This window comes from Echeneis naucrates, chromosome 9, assembly GCF_900963305.1.
Source record: "Echeneis naucrates chromosome 9, fEcheNa1.1, whole genome shotgun sequence".
Lineage (NCBI taxonomy): Eukaryota > Metazoa > Chordata > Actinopteri > Carangiformes > Echeneidae > Echeneis > Echeneis naucrates.
In genome coordinates, this window is record NC_042519.1 from 22,011,654 (window position 1) to 22,037,809 (window position 26,156).

General features: G+C 43.0%; 1 protein-coding gene across 2 annotated transcripts; it reads right to left on the reverse strand.

Annotated features, from left to right (window-relative positions):
• Window positions 1-220: 220 nt before the first annotated feature.
• ypel1 (yippee-like 1) lies at window positions 221-25,761 on the reverse strand. Of its 2 annotated transcripts, none has more exons than XM_029509818.1 (5): window positions 25,267-25,761; window positions 18,961-19,245; window positions 5,652-5,695; window positions 3,762-3,870; window positions 221-2,623 (listed from the first exon to the last, which is right to left on the reverse strand). In XM_029509818.1, the coding sequence occupies exons 2-5, from the start codon at window positions 19,075-19,077 to the stop codon at window positions 2,534-2,536; spliced, it is 360 nt and encodes a 119-aa protein (XP_029365678.1). In that variant the 5' UTR covers window positions 19,078-19,245; window positions 25,267-25,761; the 3' UTR covers window positions 221-2,533. The 2 variants fall into 2 exon arrangements, with proteins under 2 accessions (XP_029365678.1, XP_029365677.1); XM_029509817.1 differs by lacking the exon at window positions 25,267-25,761 and adding an exon at window positions 22,958-23,205.
• Window positions 25,762-26,156: the final 395 nt, after the last annotated feature.

Below are 26,156 nucleotides of genomic sequence, written 5' to 3' on the forward strand. Positions count from 1 at the left end.
CAGCCAGAGGTACAGTGAACAAAAGTGCTTCAAGTTGGGGAAGTAAAAGAACTAACCCAGTAGAAATACGTATAAAACCTTAAATATGTTACTTTATGTACAAAAACGGTAACACGGGCCAAAATCTCAGCTGTTTATGTCTTTATATTTTCAAGTAGGTATCACTGCTGACTCTTAAGGGTTTGCATTGTCTTTGTTTTTAGAATAAAAGGTCGTGTGATCTGACTGACCTTGCCGGCAAAGTAATCAATCACTGCAGATATTTTTTTTTATTTAAATTTTTTTTTTTTTTTTTTAAGAATCTTTCTTATCCCGTCCCACCCTGCTTCACCTCGAACCTGCTGCCGTCTAAGAGTCAAAACAACAAGCCCACGGCGTCCCGACGTCGTCCTAACCTCCTCCTCCTTTTTCTTCTTTTACTCTGAGAAATAATATACTGAATATCCATCTGTTTATGCACCTCTAAATCTTAACATAGAAAATATATGCGTTTATGTATACCAAGTCTCTGTTGTCCAAAATAACAGGGCAGACCTCTGCAAGGATTTTGGTGAATATCACTATTTTCTGGGGCCACTTTGAACCAGAACAAACAGGCGGGAGGGCGGCGGGGGAAGACACAGCGGTTCATATGAAGGTTTTTCGGAGTTATGCACTGCACAACAGAAAAGAAAGAGGGGGAGGACGTTCATGTTTTGAAGAGGCACAAGATTCATACGGCTTAGAGGCAAATCACAGACGGCATCCACAATGACACAATTCAGACAGCGAGATAAGCATAAAGTGCAAAAGACCTACGTGAGGAGGAGGGAGGTGGGGGGAGGAAATGGTGGGATTTTTAGGACAGCAGCGAGAGGATCGGAAACAACATTTTACCCCCCCCCCCCCCAAAAAAAAATAAAATAAAATAAAAAATAAAACATAGACTCGACAAAAACCCTAAAAAACTGTCAGGCTCAAAATCTCTCTCTCCATCTCCAACAATCTGTCGTTGAGCTGTGAAAAGGCCATTTTCTAAAAAGAAGAAATAAATAGGAAAAAAGTAGGAGTTGTTTTTATTTTGCCTCTAAGCTGAGATGAACCAAAGGCCTCTGCAAAGTGCAAACGAAGGAGCGCCGTTCAAGTATGACACTAACGCGTGACCACACACAGTCATATGCACGTAAACATAATGTGCATGACAGCAAATATATAGAATCCATGTTCAAATATCTACGTACTACCAACATTTTCATAGTCTTTATGGATATGTGGTCATAGTATGTTATCTGTATAGATAGATATATATATTTGTGTGTGTGTGTGTATATATTCGTGCACACGCACACACACACACATATAAATGTATATGTATATAACTGTGTCTCCTGTTTCAATTTCATCATTACACAATGCAGTTACACAGCCTGCCAATGTTTTATGACAAGTGGACACAAACTATTTCTGCTCCTTCTTTCATTTACGTTTCTGCTGAAAATGGGACCAGCCACAATCGCATTTAGCCAAACACTACAAATATCCAAATATACACACATATATCTCTGTATATATATGTGCATGTGTGCGTGTGTGTATATATATATGTATATATATATATATATAAATCCATTTATGTCCAAACAAATAGTAGGTGCTGCTTTCAATGCTTTTTTGGCTGCTGAGAAGTACCAAAAGGGGGGAGAGATTGAAAGAAATTCACAAGAAAGAATAGATAAAATAAAACCAGAAAGGAAATATTAGGTAGAAAATCCCACACTACTGCGGTTCTCATCCTTTGCCACTTAGAAATAAAAATAAAAAAACAAGATGCTGCTACATATGTGTAACTACAATAAACTCCCTTTCCCCTCCGCTCCTCACCCATCCCTGATTGCTCATTTGGACATTAGCAAAGAAAAGCATGCTCAGCTATAGGCAGAGATACGACAAGCCAACGACAAGTAAACAAAAACAAAGAGACTTGACGGGGAAACAAAATGCTAACCAGTAACATCCATCTGCCATCAAACCGAAACCCAGACGTTAAAACTATAGCAAATACCATTAAAATAAACAAAGTCGTCACGAGGCGTCCGTCTCGCCGGGCAGCTCGAGTAAAGAAAACAAAGAAATGTTCTTTCAGTGAAGTTTATCTCCGTTCGCACAGTGGTCGCCATATCGCCACAATCACTTGTAAGCGTGGATTGGTGGGGGCGGGGGAGCCGGGGTGAGTGTGTGAGTGGGGGGGGGGGGCGAGGTGAGGGTGAAACCCAAAAGCTCCGGAGCTGCGAAGGAGAACGCACAATCTTCAGAGTAACGGCAGGGGGGAATCCCGGCTTTCATTTCATCTCGTCTGTTCTGCTCAGTTTCACGATGAACAGGTGGGTGTGTGCACGTTAAAGAGCCGTGGAGGGATGACGTGTTGCTGTCGTCGTCGATTTTTTATTTTTCTTCATAGGGAAGAGGTCGGGGTGGGGAAGGGGAGGGGGGAGGTTGATGGTCGTCGCTCCACGCAGTTCAATAAAGAGCATTCCAAGATCAGAAAAAGACGGCGTCACTCCCATCCGTTGTCCTTGATCATGTGAGCCAGCTCGATGATGAACTTTCCCTCCTTGTACTTTTGACTGCTCTCGAACGCGTGTTCCTGTTAACACAGAACACAAAAACACTGACTGACACCTCAGTGGACAGCAACAACAACAAAAATCTGATGGATGGATTACATCACATTTGGCTCAAACTCACAACTTTATTTGAAAGTTCTTCTGTCGCCCCCCCCCCCCAACCAAAAAAAAAAAAACAAAAAACTGGTGTGCGGCTGGACTGTGTGTTTTGATTCCTTTTATTCTACTCCTGTAATGAGCCCAGGTGGTCCTGCACACTAATTCAACTGCTCAGTGGTTGTCTGTTTGTCTCTTCCGGTATGGATAATGGAGGGATGGATGTCTGTGTTCTATCCATGCAGCAAATACTATAAACAAACCTTTCTAATAGTTGACGTCAGAGAAATCATAAGACAGTTTTCAGTTCCCAGGCCAGACAATGAAGAAGAAAAAAAAAAAAGAAAGAAAGAAAGAAAGAAAAACCAGTTTGAAGCACCAATAAATAAAAAAACATTCCATCACATGCTTCAGCTCCGACATCATTGTTATTGTGATTATAATTTTATTGGACGTGCCCAGATGTGTTTGGCTCTGTACTGCCTCCTGCTAATGTGAGAGATTTCCTCCAACGTTTAAATTCATCAGTCTGATCGTCGCTGAGCCTTTCGGCCTCATTATTGTCCGGGAGAAGGCAGTTGTTTTGGCTTTTTTGTGTCTGGGAGCATTTGCCTTGTAAAGCAGCTTCCCCAGAATCTCTAATTGTTTTCGTGCTCTAAGCGAGTCCCCGCCTCGTCCGCTGCCGAGTTATTTTACACCCATCTATAGTCATTTCAGACAATTACTGGGACAGGCCTCTTCAAAATGCTCTGACATTTAATCACTGTAGACTCTCGGAGGAACCAGCCTGGCTGTCTGCAGCCAACCTTTCGGCTCTGTAATTATCTTGCTCACCAGGAGACCCCAGAGGGCTCAATCTGTGAGCCTAAATACAAACCTGGGCAAAAAAACAACAACAAAACAAAACAAAAAACTGCCGCCGTGGTTTTTTTAATGAGAGCCACCCTGTTATTCTGACCTTCGGAGGCCAAGGGACCACAACAACACAGCGGCAGGTGTAAGCAGGAAACATTAAGGACGAGGAAGTAGGAAGTGCTTGTGGTGGTGGGGGGGGTGACTTACATATTTCCAGCCCAGGGTGGTTTTACAGTTTTCACAGTAGATATCCGCCACAGCGTGTAAACCCGTGAGGAGGACCCGCTCCTCAGCTGGCCCGCAGCCGACATTCACCCTGTGGGGAGGTCACCGAGGGGGTCAGTGGAAGAGGAGACAGTGAAGTGACGCAACTTAAAAAAACCATCTCAGCTGTATGTTACGTCTTATAGATGACATTTCACCACTCAGAGTTTCCTGAAACTGTCAACGATCCGTTTCCCATCCAAACAAACAAACAAACAACAGAACACATCTACTTTGCTTCTTACCCAACCTGTTGACATTTTGGTGGCAGAGAGATTTTCTACCCGACAACTGTGACATTTTCTGAGCCAGTCTTGTATTAAATATAAAATCAGCACTAATGATGGCCTTCAGATAAATGTGTCTGAGGAAAGTATAGGCAGACAGCTCAAATGCAAAAGTTTCGTTTCATTTTTCAATGATTCACTATTTTTTAAATAAAATTCTTTTATTTTTTGGTAACTATAAAAAAAAAAAAAAAAAAAAAGCTCAGGGTTTCTGGTCCATTCACAGCGAGAATGCTGGAAATGATTTATTGACACTCAGCAGTCTGGCGTGTGCTTCTTTCATTCAGTATGTTTCGTTTTCTGGCAGCTGAAAACAGTGTAATTCAGACTCAGGTGGCATGAAGCAGTTGCACTGTGACACCTGTAAATGTCCCAGGCCTCCCGTGGGGGCAGATTCGTCTGCGTGGTTCATTACGGCTGAAAGCCGAAGCCCTAGAAAAACAAACCAACCGAGATTTTATAGAGATGGATGTTAACCAGTTTGACGGAAAGAGCGAAAACAAGCCCATCAGTTCGTTTCAGCAGAAAGCTAAATTTACTCTTTAGGTTTGAAGTTGATAGCTGGAAAACTAATTTCGTTTTTCGGCATCACATAACTTGTTTTCACAGAACTTCAGCCGCTATTTGAAAGTCTCATTACACCGAAATGCTGTAATTTAAATGTTACATGTGAACTGAAGGTCACATTTTATCTCGTGGATACAACGTGGAAAAAATAAAAAATAAAAAAAAATCTACCACATCTGTGCTCACTGGCTGTTTGCATGAAACCTCAGTAAAATAGATGTTATTTTCTGACCCTGAATAGGAAGTCTCCATCACAGGAAATGACCTAAAACTGGTTTCAAGCTCACGACGGTCCTGATAGAGAGACGTTTATCAGCACATCGTGTTCACAACTTCATCAGGTTTTGGCTCATTTTCACTGCTGCTTTCATTCATTGACAGAAACTGGCAGCTATTCTGACACCAAGTTGGTTTGTTTGTTTCTTTTTGCCATGAAAACAGCCAAAATCTGATTGCAGGCTCTCCTGAGTGAGTGTTTGCTATTTTCATTTATTTTATATCAAGTGAAAAACTTTGACTGGGAAAATGTGACAGGCATTTTGGCAAATTTTTTGACTTTTGTTTTATGATTCATGTCATATGTTCTATCTGAATTTTTTTCTGGATCTGTAAAGCACACACTTGCCTTGCCTAGACTAAACCAATAACTGTGAGCTAGTTGCTCGTGCCGCTCTGCACACGTGCGTTGTTTTCAACGTTATCCAGTAAACAACAACAGTTGTGTTGCAGCACACCACAGCTGAACGTGGAGGCCGAGCGGCGGCGGCGGTGAAATGGGACTGATGCGGTCTTAGTTTCATACAAACGCTCCCAGTGTGAATGCGGTTTATAACCACTGAGCTGCTTGTGAGTCCGTGTGACTTTTATTTACGAACCCCCAGATCGCTTGTAAATTGCAGAGTGTGAACGTGGAGGAGAGAAGTTTCCACTCAGACAAAAGGAACACACACACACAAAAAAAAGTTGTAATTGTACTTACACTGAGTTGAACAGATAGGCTCTACCTTGACTGCCTTGAAATGACTGAAATAAGAGAGAGGGGAGAAAAAGAAATCATTGAAACAGCCACACCTCTGACACCCTGAGGAGCTCTTCTCCCAGTTAGTCTGTTTCTACTTGTTCTTGCACCTCCTCAGCTTTGTGGTGAACAACTTTGACTGGAGGTTAAAAAATAAAATAAATATATAACACAACCAGACACATCAACATTACAACCATCAGCACGTCAGGAGAGAAAAACTTTCATTTCCTTGTTACAAGTCGTTACATCAGACCAGAAAAACTCAAGCTCAGATCTCTTTTTAGTTGAAAATCATACAAAATAAACAACTGAGTGGTTCAGGAACAGGTGGAGGATTTACCAGGATATGGATCAAAGTGTTTTTAGATGACATTCAGTCTGGAGAAAAACTAATTTCTTCCATCTGCAAACTGAAGATGCGACGCCTCTAAAGTTAATGTGCAGTGTTGGAAATATTGAACGTGTTAGCAGAACAACAAAGCAGCTTTTCAAGAAGCAAGACGAAGAAGAGCCTTTAATGCCTCCAAGACGACGAGAATCTGAACTTTCTGAATGAAATATCAATAAGGACGCATTTCAGCAGGACGCGCACAAACACACACACACAGCTGATCACAACACTGAGTTCTGGTTTAATGGTTCAAAACATCCCTCTGAAGTTCCAGACGAGCAGAATCCGATTCACAGAGGGAAATTTATGTTTGAAAAAAGGACCCTGCAGAGCTTTTCTCATAAACAAATATTGGCATGTTTACATTCTCACCACAATGCTGTGTGTGTCTGTGTGTGTTTGAGGAATTCTAAACATATTTAATGTCTTTGCTTGAGGCTGGAGCTGAGATATACAACAGAGTCTGCAGGAGAAAGGTATTATGGGTAACCACAGGTTGCAGAAAAGTCATCGCACACACCTCGACATCTCATTCTGCTCTACTTTCTGATGGCAGGCGGCTTCAAAACAAGGAGAGAAAAATGATGTTCACATTCCCATAACTATAGAAAACACAGTCAGACAAGAAGAAACCCGTTTCACCTTTGAGTCATTTAAAAAGATCTTTTATTTTAAATATATCATTTCTTTCCAGCCACAGCAGATAATTAAAAAAAAACTAAACAACTTATGGAGCACTTTTCAGAACAGATCAGCTCGTCTCATCTTATTCTCATATATGGGACATAATCAATAGATGTTTTTTCTGAGAAGAAATATGAAACATGCGAGCAATTCATTCATTCATTCGTCTTCTACTGCTTATCTGTGTCCAGGTGGTGGGGGGGGTGATGGGGCCAATCCCAGCTCACACCGGGTGAGGGGCGGGGTCACCCTGGACAGGTCACACACAGAGACAGACAGAGACCAACAACACACCGATGAACCCAAACGTGTCGTCTCTGGACGGTGGGAGGGAACATGGAGACTCCCACAGAAAGGGAATCGAACCTGAGACCAACAGGACTAACCACACTGCCTCAATGCTGCACCAAAAGTGACCAAATGTTTACAAATCTGAAACAGGATATTCTTGAACCATTTTCACTTCCTGCATTATGTGCAGAACTCAACCCTCCACGTCGCCACGGTGCGATTAAAGACGGTACGGACTTCCTGGTTTGGCTCCAGTTAGAAGTCGTCGTCATTCGTGTGAAACTGTGCTAATAATTAAAAAGCTCTCTCACCGCTGTCGTGTGGTTTGTTTCATCTGTCTGAACGAGGTCAGTGGGTTTGTGTTTTTGGTGACCTTTAAAAAAACCACCGTTTCACATAGACCAGCGGAGGCGAGCGCACAAGCAGGTCACAGGGTCGTTATTAGGTCGGTTCTGTAACAGCAGAACCGACACAAGTACCTGCACAATAACGATAACGTTTCATAGCAGGACAAAGAGGAAAGCAGACACATAAATCAGTTCTATTAAAATAAGCTTTTAGAAAGTAAGAGTTCAGCTGCCCACAAAGTAAAAGTAGTTTAAGTGAAAGGGAAGCTTCTCGTGGCAGCAGCTGTCAGTCTGAGTTTCACTGTTTGACAAAGACAAATGCACGAAGAGGCTCGTCGGGCCGTGAGGTCGGGACTTCAGCTCTGCGGCGGGATGTGAAAGAGGAGCAGCTGACTCTCCAAATAGGAGACACTCAATTACAAAAGACAAGCAAAGTCGCTAAAACAGAAATACGGGAAAATTCACGGCACCGCTGCACAACCTTTGCTTTGGAAAATGACTTTTACATTTGGACCAACTTCAGCAGGACTGGCCCTCTTTATTATTTAGCGTTTCTCCAAACTGAACCTGAAGAATGAATCAATAATTTCAATTTATTACTGACCTACTGTATAAGCAACAACGGCTGACCTTCACGGAGGTATTAAATATACCTTGAATGGTTGTGAAAATCTGGCTTTATAAATATCCTGCTGGGCTGCAGTCCAGTCGGTCTAGACATGACGTTCCTATATACTGATGTAAACAGTAAAGCTGTGCTGGTGGCGCTCTGAGGACGCGGCCCGTCCGGCCTCCGTCAGCCGGGCCTCAATCGGCTTTGCTCTTTTTCCATTGCAAATGAGCGCGGTAGATAAGTTTGTGGTTGCGGTTGAGGGCGCTGAGCTAATACTACCTAATAGAGAGCACCAGCTGCCTCCTCTGCTGACCGCAGCTGCTGCCACCGCCGCCGCCACCACGGCGGGGGGGGGGGGGGGGGGGTTCAAAAGCGACGCAGTCGTAATAAAAGCAGGATTATTATTCTTTTCTCCTGCTGCCTCCTCTTGTCGCTGCGGCCATTAATGTCTCACTGTTACATCCTCCATTTCTTTGCTTGTGTGCTTTTTTTTTGGGGGGGGGGGGGGGGGCAACAAACACATGAGAGACCAGAGCCACCTGACATGATGTGACCTTTAGTGGTGAGAGGGAACTGGGTCGGTCCCTGTGGAGTCGACAAGGCCAGCGATTGGGGGGTTCACGTGGTGACAAGAGCTGGGTGTCATATCTGTGTTTCATTGTGGGTCAGCCATCATCTAAACCAACAGGGGGGGGGGGGGGGGGGGGGGGGGGCCCGCCGTCTCACTCTGCCCTTATCTGTTTTCCACTGTCTATTTTTACTTTGCAGTGTTTTTCTGTCTGCTGTGAGCTTCAGTGTAGATAACTGGGCTCCAGTGGGGGGGGGGGGTGTGTCAAACAGCCCATTCAGGATGTAACGGCAAAATCCAACAAGATCAGTTAAAGGAAATAACTTTGGAGAGATCTGACAGATTTAAGGGGCTGCAAGAAGCCCCCCCCCCCCCCCCCCCCCCATAAAACAGGAGTGGTTACCGTGCTCTTTTCTTAAGCTGCTGCAATCGCACTTGTTTCTAACAAATGAATTCAACAAAGCAAATCTCAAAATCCCTGAATCCTCTTGACCACACGGGACCGAAGGGAACAATACATCTCACACAACACAAATCCACCCCGAGGGGCAAAACGCCTCGGCCCGCAGGCAGCGGCGCGCCCTCCGGTGATCCCGCGGGCAGAAAAACTTCATCGGATTTCAACGGCGTTCATGAGAAAAGGATTCATTTTGGTTTTAACGCAATAAATCAAGCCCATGTCTGAAATTAAGATCAACTGGAAGCTATTAACAAACCTGCTGAGGTTGACTTTTACCATCTGTCTCCACAGATGCCGGCCGTTGTAGGCGAAGGCTCAACTCCAACTTACATGGATCCTGTTAAAGGCTCCAGTTAAATACATTTAAAAGGTAAATGACTTTTAATCTGGTGAGAATCTCTAGTTAAATTCTTTGGAATCTAAAATATTAATCTAATCATTTTTAACAAAAAATAGGTTCAGACTTCATCTGTGTAGTATCATTTATTTTGCTTTTTTGCCCCATAAAGATATTTTACACTTGAATGAGAACCCGGTCTCAGACTTTTTGGACAAATTATCAAGAATGTCTACGACAACACATGATAATTGAGAATATTAGACTTTTAATAGCAGCTTAATCAGCCAACAATGATAACTTAATTAGACAAACAACCTAGAGTTATTTTTCTGCAGCTCAAAATCTTCATTTTCTGCCTTTATGAAATAAAAGTAATATGCAATAATGTACATGTTAAATGTCCAAAAAGCTCCATGACGCACATTTATGAAATAACACAACAGCAGGGGAACATTTGAATTCATTTTCCCCCAAATTTCACCACAATCCATCTGATAGTTTCCAAAATTTTTCACTTCAGATCAGAGACGTGGAGGGACGGACTGTCACCCGACGCCATCCTGCACGAAACAGCTTCGTAAAACAAAAAAAAAAAACAGGTGACTAAGAACGCACTTGTGTTAATTGTGGGATTATACAAAAAGAGCTGGAAACACGAAGATTAAATTGAGTGTTACACCTCAGTCATATGAGCCATAAGAGTCTTGGCAATCCTCCAGATAGAGAGTTAAAACAAAAAAATAACAGGGCGAAGCCAGAAGGAAGGACGTCCATTAATGGCGAGAAATGAAAAGTGTGATCGATCCATTAGAGGCACATCCATCAGCATGATGATGATGGTGGTGGTGAGGGGGGGGGGGGGGGCAGGGGGGTTGATGATGATGATGGTGGTGGTGGTGAGGGGGGGGCAGGGGGGTTGATGATGATGATGATGATGGTGGTGGTGGTGAGGGGGGGGGCAGGGGGGTTGATGATGATGATGATGATGGTGGTGGTGGTGAGGGGGGGCGGGGTTGATGATGATGATGGTGGTGCGGTTGGAGGGGGGTGGGGTTGATGATGATGATGACGATGATGATGATGATGGTGGTGGTGGTGAGGGGGGGTGGGGTTGATGATGATGATGATGGTGGTGGTGGGGGTGGGGTTGATGATGATGATGACGACGATGATGATGATGATGGTGGTGGGGGTGGGGGGGGGTGGAGCTCAGTACCGAGGCGGCGTCCTCCCTCTGCAGGGCCCCTTCCACGCCGCTATCTGATTTCAGGAAGCCGCTCGGATCTTCAGCGAGATGCAGCTCCAGCCTGATAAAAACAGGAACTGACAGCGATGGGGAAAAGATGCGGCGTGCCCGGGATGACAGTAACAACAGATGTCGGCTTCGATTTTGTGCCTGCGTTTCTTCTTCCTGGGTGAACGTGTACACTCGGATAAATCTGCGATTATGGTTAGCTGTCAAAGTTTCGCCTTGTTGCCCGTCACACCGCAACCAGTTGGTTGTTTGCCAACAGCAGGCCTGTCACTCTTTATGGCCGATGAAATGAACAAAAACAAAAAACAAAACTAACAAAACCAGAAACACAAGAAAAAGTGCATGGAACTGAACATTAGCCAAAGGCCAAGGGGATGTTTTTGCAAAAAAAAAAAAAATAAATAAATAAAATAAATAATAAATAAATAAATAAATAAAAATCACATTTTGTTAGACCCATTTCTGAACTCTTGTGGTTGTGGTTGTATGTCAAAGTTAAGGCTGGTCCTCATATTGTCATTTTTACAACTCCAACAATTACATATGAGTTTGTCTGACAGAGCCTCAACAACCTCCAAAGTTATAAGAAGGTTCATCGAGAAGTTTCACTGCAGCAGCAAAACTTTATCATCTGCTCTCTGGCTTTTTTTCAGCAGCTTCTCTTGTCGGGTTTTAGTGGCTGAGGGCCGGACTGGAGGAGGAGGAGTGTTGTGCCTAACATACTTCCTTCTGGTTGTGCGTTCAGGTTAATCCTTTCTTTTGGGCTGCTCCATCTGCATTGTTGCTCGCTGGCTGGCATGCCTCCAAAACTTGGAGCATAAAATAAGATTGGGGAGGGGAAGCTTTTTTTTTTTTTTTTTTTTTTTATTTAATGCCCGGCTCGGGAGTTTTCCAGAACTCAAGCTGCAACTGTTGGGAAAAATTTGCCAGATCCTGCAGTTCCTCCAACACCTCCCTTTATTGTTGGGACGACTGGTTCCCCTGTTTCCTGCTCTGTGCACAGCAGGGCGGGGGTAAAGACTTAAAGAAACAAAGCACTGGAGCCTGGCACTTGGTAAATTTCATTTGGGGATGAAAGTCAAAACGTGGACGGGGCGAGCGGCCCTTGGCAGCGTGTAGTGGAAAACACCAGACCAAGGTGTCATCTGCGCCTAAGTAACATAATCGGCTTAGAGGGGGTGATGCTGAGGACGGCTGACGCTGCCACGGACGGGTGAACGCGTCTCTGCCAGCGACGTGTGGCAGCGAGTACAGAGCTCATTAATAGTCTGTGACCATGAGCAAAATCAATAATCACGAAATCAATACAAAACATCATAAAAACGTCAACCAAAATTACCAAACCTTTATTTTTTTGGTCTTGTCAGGCTCAAACAAACTAATATTCACAGCAGGGGATTCTTTTCAACCCGATTACATTCTTACGCCGAAGAAAAATGACAATTTGACATTATTAATTTGCATCAGATAAATTCGGCGAAACAAGGACACGGTGCCACTGTAATGACTTCCTGCAGACACTTTTTTCAAACAGCTGATCAGACCTGTTGGATGAGATATGCACAACAGTCAGTCGACTGTAAAGCCTCACGGCTTATTGCCTGGGTGTTTTGCTGATGAGAACAACAGCGAATCGCATTTTCTGCTTATTTGCATGAGGAAGCTCAGGCGACTAGTTCTTCTCTGATGTGGCTCGAGTTTCTGAAATGAAACTTCGGCTTTGTGATGAAATTTCTGCCTTTTACTTCGGGAAAGGTTGTGCACATTCTGGACCAACGCATCCACCTGTGCGCGTCGTCAGCATGAAATGGTTCGTGAACAGCAGCCATCTCTGCGGCGTGTTTACTGAGCGAGCCCTCCAGGACAAAGACAGACTGTCGGTGGAAGCTTCCTTAATGATATCCAATTATTATTAAAGTGGATTGTTCAGACTAAAGAGGTCATTTGTCAAGAGCCCAGCAATCGAGTCAACACAACCAGTCAACAGTCATTAGGCCAGCGAGCGGCCTGAAAACTTCTGCTGCAGAAAACTTTAGAGTTCAGAACCTCGGAGGGGGAAAATGAAACTGGCATGGTGAATGTTTCGTCAGCCGTTCGGTTCATATCTGGTCTCTTCCACTAAAGTCAGTTCCAATGGGACATTTGTTACTTCAATATCTCTGCACAGAAGTCCAAACGTGTTAGTTTGTGTGTGAAAAGTCAAACCTCTGGACTGATTAAATCGTTAACTGTGAACCTAAAACATTTTATTTATTTATTTTTTTTTTAAATCAGCCACGTAAAAAAAACGCCACATCAGGGAGGCGTTCGATTCTGTCACAGATGAATTCAGGACAATGATGAATGAACGGCCTGAGTCCTGATAAAGAGACGCCTGCAGGTTGTTTAAAGTTCATTGGTGGGCGATATCGGTTTGATTTAGGTTTCTCTGTTGACTGTCCTTAAGATGCTTTCAACCTCAATGCCAGGAATTATTTTCATTTTACAAGTTAACTTCATCCTGAATGTACTTTTAAACCTTTTTCACAGCTCTGTAGCTCTTCTGCTCTTTCTCCTCGAAGGTTTATATTTCATATGAATGATTTCTGTAATTTTTTTCCTCCTAAGTTGTACAGACTATTTCAGGCTACAGTGGTGGAGAGCAAATCTCACTGTGGGTGACTTAATATGTGGACCAAACTGCAGAAAAGGCAGCGAGCCGCATCCTTTAATGTCATCAATGCCGAAGGTTATTTGATTATAAATCAGGTCTCGGTACAATATTAATCCTGTGAAAGTGTCAAAGTGCTCGGTCCACAAAGAAATCTTCACAGTCTGTATTCAGAAGCTGAGCTGTCAGGACTTCTGTCACTTTGTGATGTCACAAAGAAGCAGCCTTACCAACCTTACCGAGTTCGATCTCTGAAATTTTTGCTGCAACAAATCTGCAACAATCTTACTGGATCACTTGGAAAACAGTCAGCCAATCAGAAGAGAGGCTTAGCTCCTCCTCCCTCTGATTGGCTGGTGAAATGTGAGTGGATGTCACGCAATCATATGTTGGAAAGGGCAGCTTTAATCTGCCTGCAGTCGGGTTTCTCCCATCTAGACAAACAGCAGGAAGGAGAAAAACTTCCAGGCAGCTTCTGAATCAACGCCACAAAACCGGAGCAGTTTAATCTTTGCTTATGTAAACAGAAACCACAAAACCTAGACCAAGCCGACTTTTTCGGTTCTCTGGAAACTCACCGAGACGCAGCAACTGCGCAGCAATACGTTTACGTTCATTTGCAAATTTCCAGTTTAAAGCTCGCCGGCTCTACTGGATCACCAGCATTCCTGCACCAGCATCACCGGTGGCGCGACCTGCATGAAAGGAGCGCCGACGCCTGGACTCATAAACATAATGTTTTCATCTCATTAAGTGTCATTTAGGAGCCGGCTGCAGTAATAATGAGGTTAAAGTCGTGCTCAGGAGGATGAGATTGATTTCTGCTGAGCGGAGGAGGGGAGCTATTTCAGACATCGTCTTCCTTTATTTGTTTAGGACCTGTAGGCCCCAAAAGTTGAAGTCACATCTTCTGTTGTGAGGAAATCGCTATTACATCAGTAAATATTCCCCAATCTCTCTGAGAACCGTTGATTTCCTTCAAACTCACCGGCTCCAAAAACCAAACAAACTCATTTACAAGCCGACGCGTCAACAACTGATCTGTTTGGCTTTTGGGCAGGAAATAATTTGCGGCCGCTGGGTGGTCCTCACTGTGCTGCGTCTCGGAGGGCTGTTTGTGGGATGCATTGGCTCCATTTGCCCACCCGCCCCCCCCCACCGCTCATTCACGTGGTCTCACAATAACGTGAAAATGGTGCGTTCACCTCTAAACATGGAGCTCTGGTCTCCGGAGAGAGAAATGGCAACTGGCAATTCAGCGTTTGCTCTCGACCTGCCTCCTCCATCACTTGGAGGAGTCAGATGAAGGTCGGTGCTGAGGTGTACAAGAAGCTGCTGCTTTAATATAAACAGGCAAACAAGTTGGACGGCACCTTGTGGAGCTCTTGACCACCGTGAAGCGACGTTTTTAGGTTGCAGCTCCTCGTGTTGTTCTGTACATGAGGATTTAGGTGCTCGTGTGCGAGCATGTTGGTGCCGTGTTACACACTCCTGCCAATGTTTTCACACCTTCCCGCTGATTTACAGGTGGTGCTAACATGTCAGGAAACACGGAGATGAGCCAAAGAAATCAGGGAAGAAAACGACTGCTGGCAAAGCAAACACGAATGTTCAAGAGTGCGGCAGCGAAAATGAAAAATTCTGCCAAACTGTGGCACACTGTTAATGCTGAGGCCACCCGATAATGGAGTCATTTAAGAAGTCTTGTCTTTTAAAGTTTGGCTGCGTGTGTCTTTTGTAACAGCAGTGGAGTATTAAAAAAAAAAACAAAACAAAACACCCAAATTGTCTTTCCAAACTTTTTTGTCTGGTTATTCAGCACAGAAAGTGCTGGTCTGTTTGTTGGTCTTAGTTTTTCTATTGTCCCTTTTTTTTTTTGTTTTATATTATATCAAGTTCAAAAGTCCAATCAAAATTACTGAAATAACACTTCTGGCTGTGTGTGCATGTTATTTAGGTGGCAAATTCCAAATGTTTCAGTTTCAGAGTCTCATTTTCAGTAACAATGAAAACCTGCGGATGTGAGTCAAACTGCAGAATCAAAAAAAGAAAAATAATACTTGAACAGCCAAAAAAAAAAAAAAAAAAAAAAAAATCTGCGCTTCGATTCCTCTTTTCAGTTTTACTGAACTGAATTATTATATTATCCCGCGAGTTCTCCACTTATGAGAGCCCCTTCAGGCGTACATCTGCTTATAGTCATATAATCATAAGCAGATAAATGCTAAACAGCAGCCGCCTCTTTTGTTTAACTTTTATTTTCTGTTTAAAGTTTGATTTCCTGCACAGAAGCTGGTAAAGCTCGTCCCTCATTCCAAACTCCGCTTTGTGCTGAAACAATTCTCTCTGCTTGTTCTGGCTGTGTGACAACACTTCCTCATACTTCCTCATATCTGACAGGTCGAGTAAGCTGCCGAAGAACGATCCTCCCTGCTTTTAATTTTTTTATTTTGAAAGTGCAGCAACAAAATTTACAACCATCTAAAACCATTAAAACCAAAAAGGCCATGTTGAGGCATCCGATCCTGTCTGTCTGTCAGTGGAGCTGCTTTTCCTGCTCACGCTAACAAACAGCGAGCATCCAAGTCTCCAAGCTGCGGGGGGCAAATGGATTTCGAGGTGGAGATGGGGAGTGCGCAGATTGATCATCTTTGCCATTTGAATAATCAGCTTAGTGCGTGGTGACAGTGCAACACGAGGGGAAGCACACTGTCACCGTCTTATTATCACACACAAAAGGTCAGCGCTGCAGTCGGCACCAACTCCGGTTAATCTGATAGTTTATGAACTTCGCTCAGTCTTTGCTCAACAGCTGTCGGCATTAAAGCTGCTCTGCAATGTTAGTGGCTTCAAATGTCAAGCGTCGGCCTGCCTGTTGTTTGGACTTCGATACCCAGAAACCCCTGAGACAAACTCACCCAGTTACACTTCACAGCCAAAGAAGAGGCAGAGGCTGTGCAGAGTCCTGAGTCTGTTTGCCTTTCACTCCGGCTCAGATTTGTCATTCTGCAGGCAGATAAACAACCAGACCTGGCAGGAAGATCTCATTTTGGGGAAATGGGCTGAATCTTCAGCGTCTTATTGAGTGATCTGACTGTAAAATAGTTTGTTTTGTTTTCGTCTCTGCGAGGATTGATAATTACTGCAGACAGGATGTGGGAGGACTTTTGAGCTGGCAGTTGTAAACATATCAATAGTTATTTGGCCTGGAAGTTAGAAATGAGATTTTTCACGACTGAACTAGCAAAGCCTTCATTTGGGGGATGCTCAAAAGCAGCTTCATACAGGAAGACGTGCGCCGTGACAGAAGGTCCGTCACAATTTTGTGGGACTCTCCAGCAGTGAGTTGCAGTGATTTTTGGGAAAACATCAAAAGAGGAGATTGAATGAAGAATGAATGAAAACTGCGGCTCTAACACTCTTTTTACTTTCACAGCGTCACTGCAATTTATTATCCTCAAATGGATCCTGATTTGAAAGAAAAAGATTCAGATTTTGCAAGAACATGGACTTTGAAACAGGCTTTGGGGTAAAATACCAGAGTAAAAGAAGGAATAACAAAATGAAAAGGAGCAGATTGGTACAGAGCGAAATTTCTTTATGAGACCGTTTGTCCACTCCATCAGCTTGAAGTCAATAAGGTGGACAACCGTAGTTCACTATTTTCTGACTATTCTCCATGAAATGCTTCTTTGGGAAAAATGATTAACAGATTACTGAATCATGGAATGACTCATTAGCTGCAGCTTAATACATTACGGCACAACAACAAATAAGAATTGAGTCTTTTTCATAAATAAAGGCTCCAGTCATTTTGGCCTTGAGCTTTCAGAGTGATTGGACGTGGAGAGTTGTGTGAAATAAAAAAAAATAAAGCAACATCACATCTCAGAGATCGCTGTCCAAGTCCGTTCATGCAACTTTAAGGCAGCTCTCTTGAATTATTAGTTTGAAAGACACTTCCTTTAAATTCAGAGCAGCACTGTCAGACATTTTACAACACTTATAATAAACTGTCACAGTCTCGCAGAGATGAGTGTCTCTGAGTGAATGTCAACAGCCGGACAGACACACTGCAGTAAACTACTGACAAAAGCAGAACAGCAGAAATCTCCCGTTTACAACGTTTGTGTCTGAGCAGGAGGCGACGCTGGGTTGGTCCCTCTGCTAATGATGAAGTTCGGAGGACGAAGTGCAGCCGACGGCAAGAATAAACAACCACGTTATTACTGAAGCAACATTTAGACTTGGAAACATCAGCCAGATGTCAGCAGCTCGAGAGACATCAGTAACCGAAAAAAGGTTCAATCAGCTGAAGAGCAGCAGCTAATGTAACCAGCACTCACTTTAAAAATCACGATTTCACTTCTCTCATGTAACTTCAACTGCTGTTGAATTTCTGTATCATGTCAGAAATCTAATATTGTTTTCTGAAATTCTCGGACGAGGTTCAAGACAAAAGTTCAGCTCAATAAGAACAGTGGGAGCAAATCGTCCTGATCCAGTGCATTCAGTTTTTACTCTTCTGTTTTCCAACTCAGAAAAAAAAAACAAAAAAAACAGAAACAGAAGCAAAAATAGCCGAGACAAGGACACTTTTAAAAGACTGGCCTGCTCTTTTGTGTACTGCCGGAACAGCTTCAGTAAGAAAAATACATCAGCCATGGCTGTCATCCAAGCCTCTGATGATTTACTGGCAGAAATAAAATGCAGATGCAAAAACAGACAGGTACGCAGGCTGAAGAGACGCATTGAGGCCGGTCAGCGTCAAATAAAACGACACTGCTGTCAAATTCAAGAGCCTTTTGCCATAATCAACACCGGAGGACAAACCTAAATCACAGCCGGGCGCAAATTCACAGCTGAGCCGGGCTGATTTATTCATTTATAAATATTACAAGGACGCTGTCAAATTTGGTCATCACTCACAATGTCGTCCAAAGGATGAGACCACGTTAGCCATTTTGATATCCAGATGAGTCGGCACATTTATCAGTTTGACTTTAAGTGAGAACTGGAACGGCCAAACTTCATTCTGATCTGACAAACTCGGGACCTAAACGTTGCTCATGTTTCTCAGTCGCTTGACTTTAAAGCTGCCGATGAACATTTTGTGTGTGCGAACTGAATTAGAAGATTCTCAGCCAAGCAAAGCTCAAACAACAGACACATTCAAACATAAACAGGGAAACTGTCCGTTAGCTGTTAGCATGGAGCTAACCGCCGGTTAACATGCTACGTGGCATTGACTGTTAATTTAATTCCTAATTGGTTGAAGTTTCTGAATTAGCTGATTATTTCAAATAAAATTTAAATTGAATGCAAACCACTCAACGGTCTGTTAAAATCTTGGGGCAACAATATAATTTTCCATTGAATTTTATGTTGACATGAAAGATTACTGGCTGTTGCAAGCGCTCGAACAAACAACAGCCGTATTTTCTCTGCTGAAAAGCCAGCCGGCTTTTTACTCTTCACAATTTGCAGCAGCACAGTAACCTACATGAAACGAGCCATTTTCGTTTCAGGAACCAATAAATGAATATATTTCAAATATCTTCTATATTTCTACCCAGTTAACCGTCATCGTGTGTACCGGCGCCCTGCCGTCGGCTTCATTCATATAGACACAGACGTCGCGTGAGAGCGAAGGATGGAGGCGGCGTACCTTTGAGATGAGCTCGTCGTGGTTGGCCAGGTGTGCCCGGCAGTGGATGCAGCTGTAGGTGCGATGGCAGGTTGGCAGGTAAGCCTGGAAGGTCTTGGACTTGGTCATCTTCACCATGTCAGTGGGGCAGGGCTCCTCGCTGGTGTCAGGGCTGGCACTGGAAGAGTTGCAGCTCTGCTGGACTTGCTGACAGAAGAAACACTGGAAGATGCAGGCAAAAGCCGTCGTTGTTGTGGAGTGGGTGTGTGGCACGCTCCACACAGACACCACAGGAGAAAATCAAACCTGCGGGGGAAAAAGGAGAGAGATGTGGTGAGAGGCCTGCTTCATACTTCCTATTTTTAGAGCTCATAATCTTGATTGCATTTCTAACATATCCGCAGCTCGTTTGCTGAAGCAATCATTTGATTACAATCATCTCTTATGTGATTGCATGTTGTTCATATGAAGACACGTAACACACTTCACTTGGTCACTTGGTTTTAATTCAGAATTTATGACAGAAGCGAGTCCGCGTTTGTTCTGTCTCACTGCGACGATAGATGCAAGGATGAGATTACTGCGAGGTGACGCAAGATGAAGTGTTTCTGTTTGGTTGCCTGTCGGGAATGTCAATGATTATTCATGAAAACCCCTCAATGGACGATCTGTGCATCTTTAAAAAGGTCTGAAGTTTGTTTGTTTTTACTGCACCAACAGTTTGTGTTTCCTGTTTCAATTAACACCCAGCATTTCTGCTCTGAAGCTGTCGGCTGCTCCTGCAAAGTTACGTTTCCAATAAGAATTACGAGTGCAATATGGAAAATATCAAACAAACTGTCATATTCATTGGTAAAGACAGGAAATAGAACGTGGAGATGTATTCTTCTGGTTGTAGAACAATTTTAATGTGTCTAATTTAGCAGGAGTTATTAGTTATTAAGTAGCAGCTTTAGTCAGAGAGGTAATTATTCTGAATAATTAATAACTGTTGCCCTTTGGCAGATTGGTGGTGAATTTGGAACTTAATTGTGTTTCTCCACGTCAGTGACTAAAATCTAGAAATACAAGCTGTAGGCTTATGAGGCGGGTAACGTCAGCAGGTAGGACATCAGACCGTCTGGGTAATCGTTTTAGAGCGCACCTTTTTAAAGGTTTTGGCCCACCTGGGGGTTCGTTTACAACCTGTCTGGTCATCTGTTCGCGCCGTCTGTAGCACCAAACAGCACAAACCTTATCCAGCATAAACTAAAAATAACATCTCTGAACAGAAGCTTCACGGTGGTGTCATAGCAGGCCTGCAGGAGAACCAGCTCTACAGAAAGCAAACGCATACCAGTTCGGTTCATACACAGGACGGACTAGAATAGCCGACGACACAATGCAGCAAACACACAATGAATTTGTGACCTTTTGAAATGGGACAAAAAGCTCTCTGCAGGTGTTTAACAAACACAAAAACTCACCGAAATGGGCAAACCTGTTCCACCTACTGCTGCAAAACAATCTGGACTTTACGTGGGCAAGACCAAATACGACACTCATACATGTAAGAGTGCGCACAAAAACACATATGCACATGTGGAACGTCTCATTTAGAGCACTGAAGTTGTCTTTAAAGAATTTTAACTACACAATCCAGCACAGCAGAAGATCTAAAGGTTGAAACAAGCTGATTTTATGTCCTCTTTGGGGGCAGCAGAACACACAAACACAAAATTTGATACGTTAGGGCCTTGTTGTTGTCGTTAATGCGTTAACAAAAGGTTTGTGCGATATTACAAGTTAAATTTCTCACAAAAAAAGCGCACAGCTTACACTAGAATTAACTTAAAGTGGTTAGTTGTAATCTAACTTTGTAATTGAGTAATTAACAGCTGAGAAAAGCTGCCATTAGCTTAGCATGCGTTCAAGAGCTGAACCGATATTTCAGTCTTGTGAATAACTTCAGCTCAAATCTGTCGGTATGATCTGTGATTTCTTTTTTGTTTTGTCTGATAAAATCTTCACTAGCTGAGAAAGTTCTTACATGTTATTGCTACAACAGGATTTTGTAAATGATTATGGGCAGTTGCTACATGAGTCCGGCTGCTGAAATTCACGACTTTGGTTGTAATGGACTATTTTTGTAGTGTGTGAACGCATGACCAGTTCCTACAATCACCTGTCAGTCAAACTAAAAGGGGCGGGGCTTAGACGCTGACTCTAAAATTTGCTTCATATAGGCCATGCTATAAATCTGCTAACTATTCTGGTATTTACAACAACAACAAAAAGACACATTCAAAACTATTTTCTGTGAATTTCAGCATCTTCTTTTTCAAGGCAAAGACCAACAAGACAGTGTGCAACAGCAATTAAGCGTAACACAACAATCCAATTTCGAGGAAAATGTTGAGTAATTTGGTTGGAGTTGGTTTATTCTGCACTCATGCTGCTGTGTAATTCTCAACACTTCTTCAAAATATTCTCCAAGAATGTGAAACAGCGGCCATCAGCTTAAGGGTTATCTTCTATATGGCACACAACTGAGGTGGCAACGACCAACAACAACAACAACAACCTGCATCGCTGGCGCTGAAAACACAATAAAAAGAGGCCTAGAAGTTTCCAGTTGGGCTTGACGTGGTGCAATAGGAAGAGCAGCGTTGAGACAGAAGCCAACAGCCAGACAAGAAAACAAAGGAGCTTCCGCAACTCAACAGGAAGCAGCCATGACGTGACGTAAAGCATGGCTGCTCTGCAAACACACACACACACACACTGGACACAGCTGGGAAAGTGAGAACTGGTAACACAACCCTGCGGCGCCAGACGAGCCATATTTACATACATACTCTATAATCTGCACAGGTGCCTGAGCCATAATCCCTGCATGAAAGGGACAAAATCCCCTTTCTGAATTAGCCCAGTTTATCCTGAGGAGCACGTGCATGAGGAAAGGTAAACACACACACACACACACAGACACACACAAGAGCTTTGTCAGTGTGCCACACTTCAGCATCATTACCATCAGTGATTAAATGACTTTTTTGTGCAGTGCGTCCTCAGAGAATGAGCTGTCATTAACACAAAAGACACACAATGGCATGCTGTTATTTGCATTTAGTCCCAACTCCCTCCTCCTCCTCCAACACACACACACACACACACAAACACACAATGGCATGACGCACACTCCTTGATTTTATCTTTCTAAATGCCAAACAAGGGCAAATATAGATCAGCAGTTAGGTTTGTTTGTTTATATTTCCTGAGAAGTTTCTGATTTCAAAGAATTTGTCAGCGCACGGTTTTAAAAGTGTTCACATTTTAAGGTGTTACTTTAACATTTCCTGTGTTGCTTTTCACTGAAACATCTGTAAAAAAAAAAGCGTTAAAATAAAGTGCTGTGATCCTGCAAGATCATTTCCTGCTGCCAACATCTCATGACTCTTTTGTCTCAGCCGGCTCAGAATTTGATGTGAAGGTAAACAACAAAAACAGCAACAACAACGACGACAACAAAGATTTCAAACATATATTTGTATTTAAAACAGCAGCAGCAGAGGTGAAGCCTGCTGGAACAGCTGATGTCCAAAGTGAGCAAAGTGAAAACAAAGAGGAGGCACATTGTGCGTCTCTGGTAACAGGAAGAAGAGTGTCCAGACAAAAGGCTCTACACATACAACACAACAACACAACATCTCTCTCTGCAGCCATCTACACAATCTTAAGAGACATTAAATGCTGTTGCAGCCCCCCCCCCTCTCTCTTCCTGCTTCCATCTAAACGTGTTTATCCTCCAACAAAGAGCTCGACGCCAGCTCAGATGCAACAGTGTCGCTGTGCTGCTTTTGTTTTTCCGAGCCTGGTGCAGACTGTGAACCCAGCACGACATCACGACCGCGTCGGCTGCCTTTCTGTTGATGTTTATTATTATTATTATTATTATTATTATTATTATTATTAATGGTAATTTTGCACTGATTGTTGTTGTTGTTGTTGTTGTTGTCGTTGTCGTCGTTGTACTCACCACCAGAATGAGATCTGAGCAAAACGCAGCTTTGGAGGAGGGAAAAAAAAAAAGAGAGAGAGCTGTTTGTTGTTGTTTGTTTGTTTGTTTGTTTTTAAGTTAAATGGTCGCCTGTCGTCCCGGACTCTGGTCCATGGGTGCTGCTGCCGGATCTGGACTCAGTGCCGGGTCCTCTGGGTGCTGACGGATCTCATTTTTGCCCCCAACACGGGCTTTTGTTGGTCTTTTGTGTGCGTAATGGACTGGCCTCGTTACTTTGGGAAGAAAACGTCATCGGTGGGGGGCGGGAGCTGCTGCGCTGATTGACAGCCGGCTCGGCCAATCAGCGGCCGCGCTGCCTTCAGGCTCCCGTGGGAAAGATGGAAACCAGGTTGAGAGGAGCATTCAGGTGGAGGCAAATTTAAAACGTTTTGGTTTCATTGATTGTTACCACTCAGATTTAGTTTGTGGTTCTTTTTTTTTTATCTCACCGCCTGTTTTCATGCCCTCATGTCTTCTCTAGAAAATAAATTTGGCAGCTTCCGTCAGTATGTTGAATAAAGATTCAACATTTGAATTTCTTGTCAAAAACACTTCCAGGCTTTGCTCTTTCTTTTATTTTAAAGGTTAATGATCACATTGACAGTTTTGATTTTACTGTTTAAGGATTTTACCGTTTGCAACTTTATTTATATTTCTATCTTTCAATTTAGCAACTGAGGCCCAATATCTGCTATCTGCAGTTAGATTGGATCGCCCAAACACACACTCAACTCGGACGATGTCGGCACTTCTTTCCTGAAAAGCACAAACTACACTAATATATCCCACTCTCATCAAAACAAAGCTCTTAAAGTTATTGGTTTTGTTCTTGCAGAAGAGATTATTTCCCATGCGGTTTGAACGCGCCACTGACTAAAGGCGGGAGTGCGAAAAAGCCCGGATGTGTAAATAAATACAGGATGGGAAAATGTAATCTCATTTTTCGTTCAATGATATTAAATAGTAACAACAATAACAAAGATTGTTTGTCTTTGGTGTGTTTGGTTCTTCCACCTGCAGCTCGTCGTCCGGATTGAAGACAAAATCACTTCCGGTTGTTTTTTTTTTTTATTTTTATTTTTTTTACTGCCATCACAACAACTCATTAATCTAAAGTGATTAAAAGACATCAGGGGGTTGAAATCCGCCCCAAAGAAGAGACCCTGACGTGTTTAACACATTTAACGGAGCAGAAAGGTCGACTGAGCACCAAGAACACAAAAACAGGAACGTTAATTCGTCAGTATTATTTTGTGAAAGATATTTCTTTTAAAATCTGATGTTTCGACCCAAAAACACATCAGGTCCTTTCAGAAACAGATCAATAAATTCAACCAGTGTTTTTTTTTTTCTTTCTTTTTTTTGGAAAGCTTTGCCCTGAATTGATATTAAAATAATCATTATAAGGATCGAAACACAGAACAACCTCCTCCTGAAGCTGCTACACCGTCTGTGTGTCAGTGCTGCATCACTCTGACACATCTGTAACATGATGCCAGTAAACGCATCTCTATTAAAACCCCCAGAAATTAAAGAAACCTGGTACCCCCCCAAAATAAATAAATTAATTAATTCATTAATTAAAATAAAATAAAAGCCTCCTGCCCCCATCCTACCCCCCCGACGGTGAAGACGGGTTATTTTTTTTACTTGAGCTCCCCTTGGCTGTTGTAACACAACCTGAGATGTTGTTGTTGTTGTTGTTGTTCATCTTCATCACCAAGATGAAGGCTGTGTGCGCGTGAGCGTTATGAAATCATCCTTTCACTGTTTTTGTCGCCTGTTCACGTGGCATTTAAAGCCCCCCTCCCCTTTAAAAAAATACAGATATACATAAAAAAATAAAAAATACAGAATAAAGACGGAGATCTGCAGGAACTCCGATGAGGATCAACAAATGATCTCAACTGAAAACAACTTTTTTTTTTTTGCAGATGTTGTTGTTGTGTTGCTCTTGAACACAACTCGAAGATCAGATTGCACAACGTGTTTCGGCAAAGAGAGAAATGTAAAGATGAGAAGAAGGTTAACACAACCGAGCCGACGTTATATAAACCAACACAACACAAAGTGTCATCACGTCGGAACCATCAAGAGATTTGAGTTTCTGCAGGAACACGAAGAGGCGGAATATTAAAGAGTGTTTTTTTTTTTTTTGGTCATGCAATTACCTGAAAACACAAAAATATCCAAATATGCGTCATTAAACTGAACATAAAAAGCAATAACACGCTTTTTTTTTATATAAACACGCGTGTCCTCCAGCCGGTCACTGGCTCAGCACTCACCCGGAGATCCCTTCGCCTTCCCCCGGCCGTCGGACATCAAAACAACCCGGTGACAGAGTCCGTTCCTCCGCCGGAGCTGCAGCTGATGTTTTTTTCTTCGAGTTTTCTCTTTTAAAAATAAAATAAAGAAAAGAAAAACAACAGAAGAACACCTTCACCGTCCCATAAAGGCAGCAGCTCAGATTGTCTCAGGTCATTAAAAAGTCTCCCCGCACAGCAGCCTCCTCCTCCGGGGATGGACCGACGTGAAACCGGGCTCCTCCTGGAGAACAGTCCCATCAGAGAGTGTGTATGTCCGGGGCAGGTTTCTTAGCCCCCCCAGGGCAGGACAGGTCGAGCTGTCCCGTCTGCGGCCTGATTTTTACTCAAATCCTAATCAGAATAATGCACACACACAAAAAAACAACACAAAAACAACAGTGTCTGTCGGGGAAGGCTGCCTTCGTGTGTCCGTCCTCTCCGGGTGGAAGTCTGCAGGCTGATCTTTGCAGAAAACTGGAGGTTTTTTTTTTCTTTTAACAATTTGGAGAAAAATCAGCGTTTTATTCGGTCCACCGCTGCTGCCTTCAAGTACTGTGGGATATTGGGACGTTAGGGCACTCAGGGAAAACAAAAAGAAAAATGGGGAACGTGTTTGGACAAGTTGAGCCTGAGTGGTGGTGGCCTCAAAAAGACAGAAATAATCTACTGCTGGATATAAAAAGTACTAAAATTGGGATTAAAAGATGGTTGAAGTTGACTTTGTTTACATAAGCGACTTTTCTTTCAAAACTTTCACACACTTTTTGAGGAAAACCACAAAAATGTGGTTGAAAGTGTCCCACAGCTGACCTGAGGGCTGTATAGTTATCATTTAGTCTATTAATATACAGATTAGAGAGATGGATATA

Excerpts from the sequence above, each read along its gene's own strand:
- ypel1 (XM_029509818.1), bottom strand. The coding sequence starts at position 19,077 with ATGGTGAAGATGACCAAGTCCAAGACCTTCCAGGCTTACCTGCCAACC. Across the intron at positions 3,871-5,651 it reads GCCTATCTGTTCAACTCAGT|GGTGAATGTCGGCTGCGGGC; the intron begins GTAAGTACAATT and ends ACCTCCCCACAG. Across the intron at positions 2,624-3,761 it reads CCACCCTGGGCTGGAAATAT|GAACACGCGTTCGAGAGCAG; the intron begins GTAAGTCACCCC and ends CTGTGTTAACAG.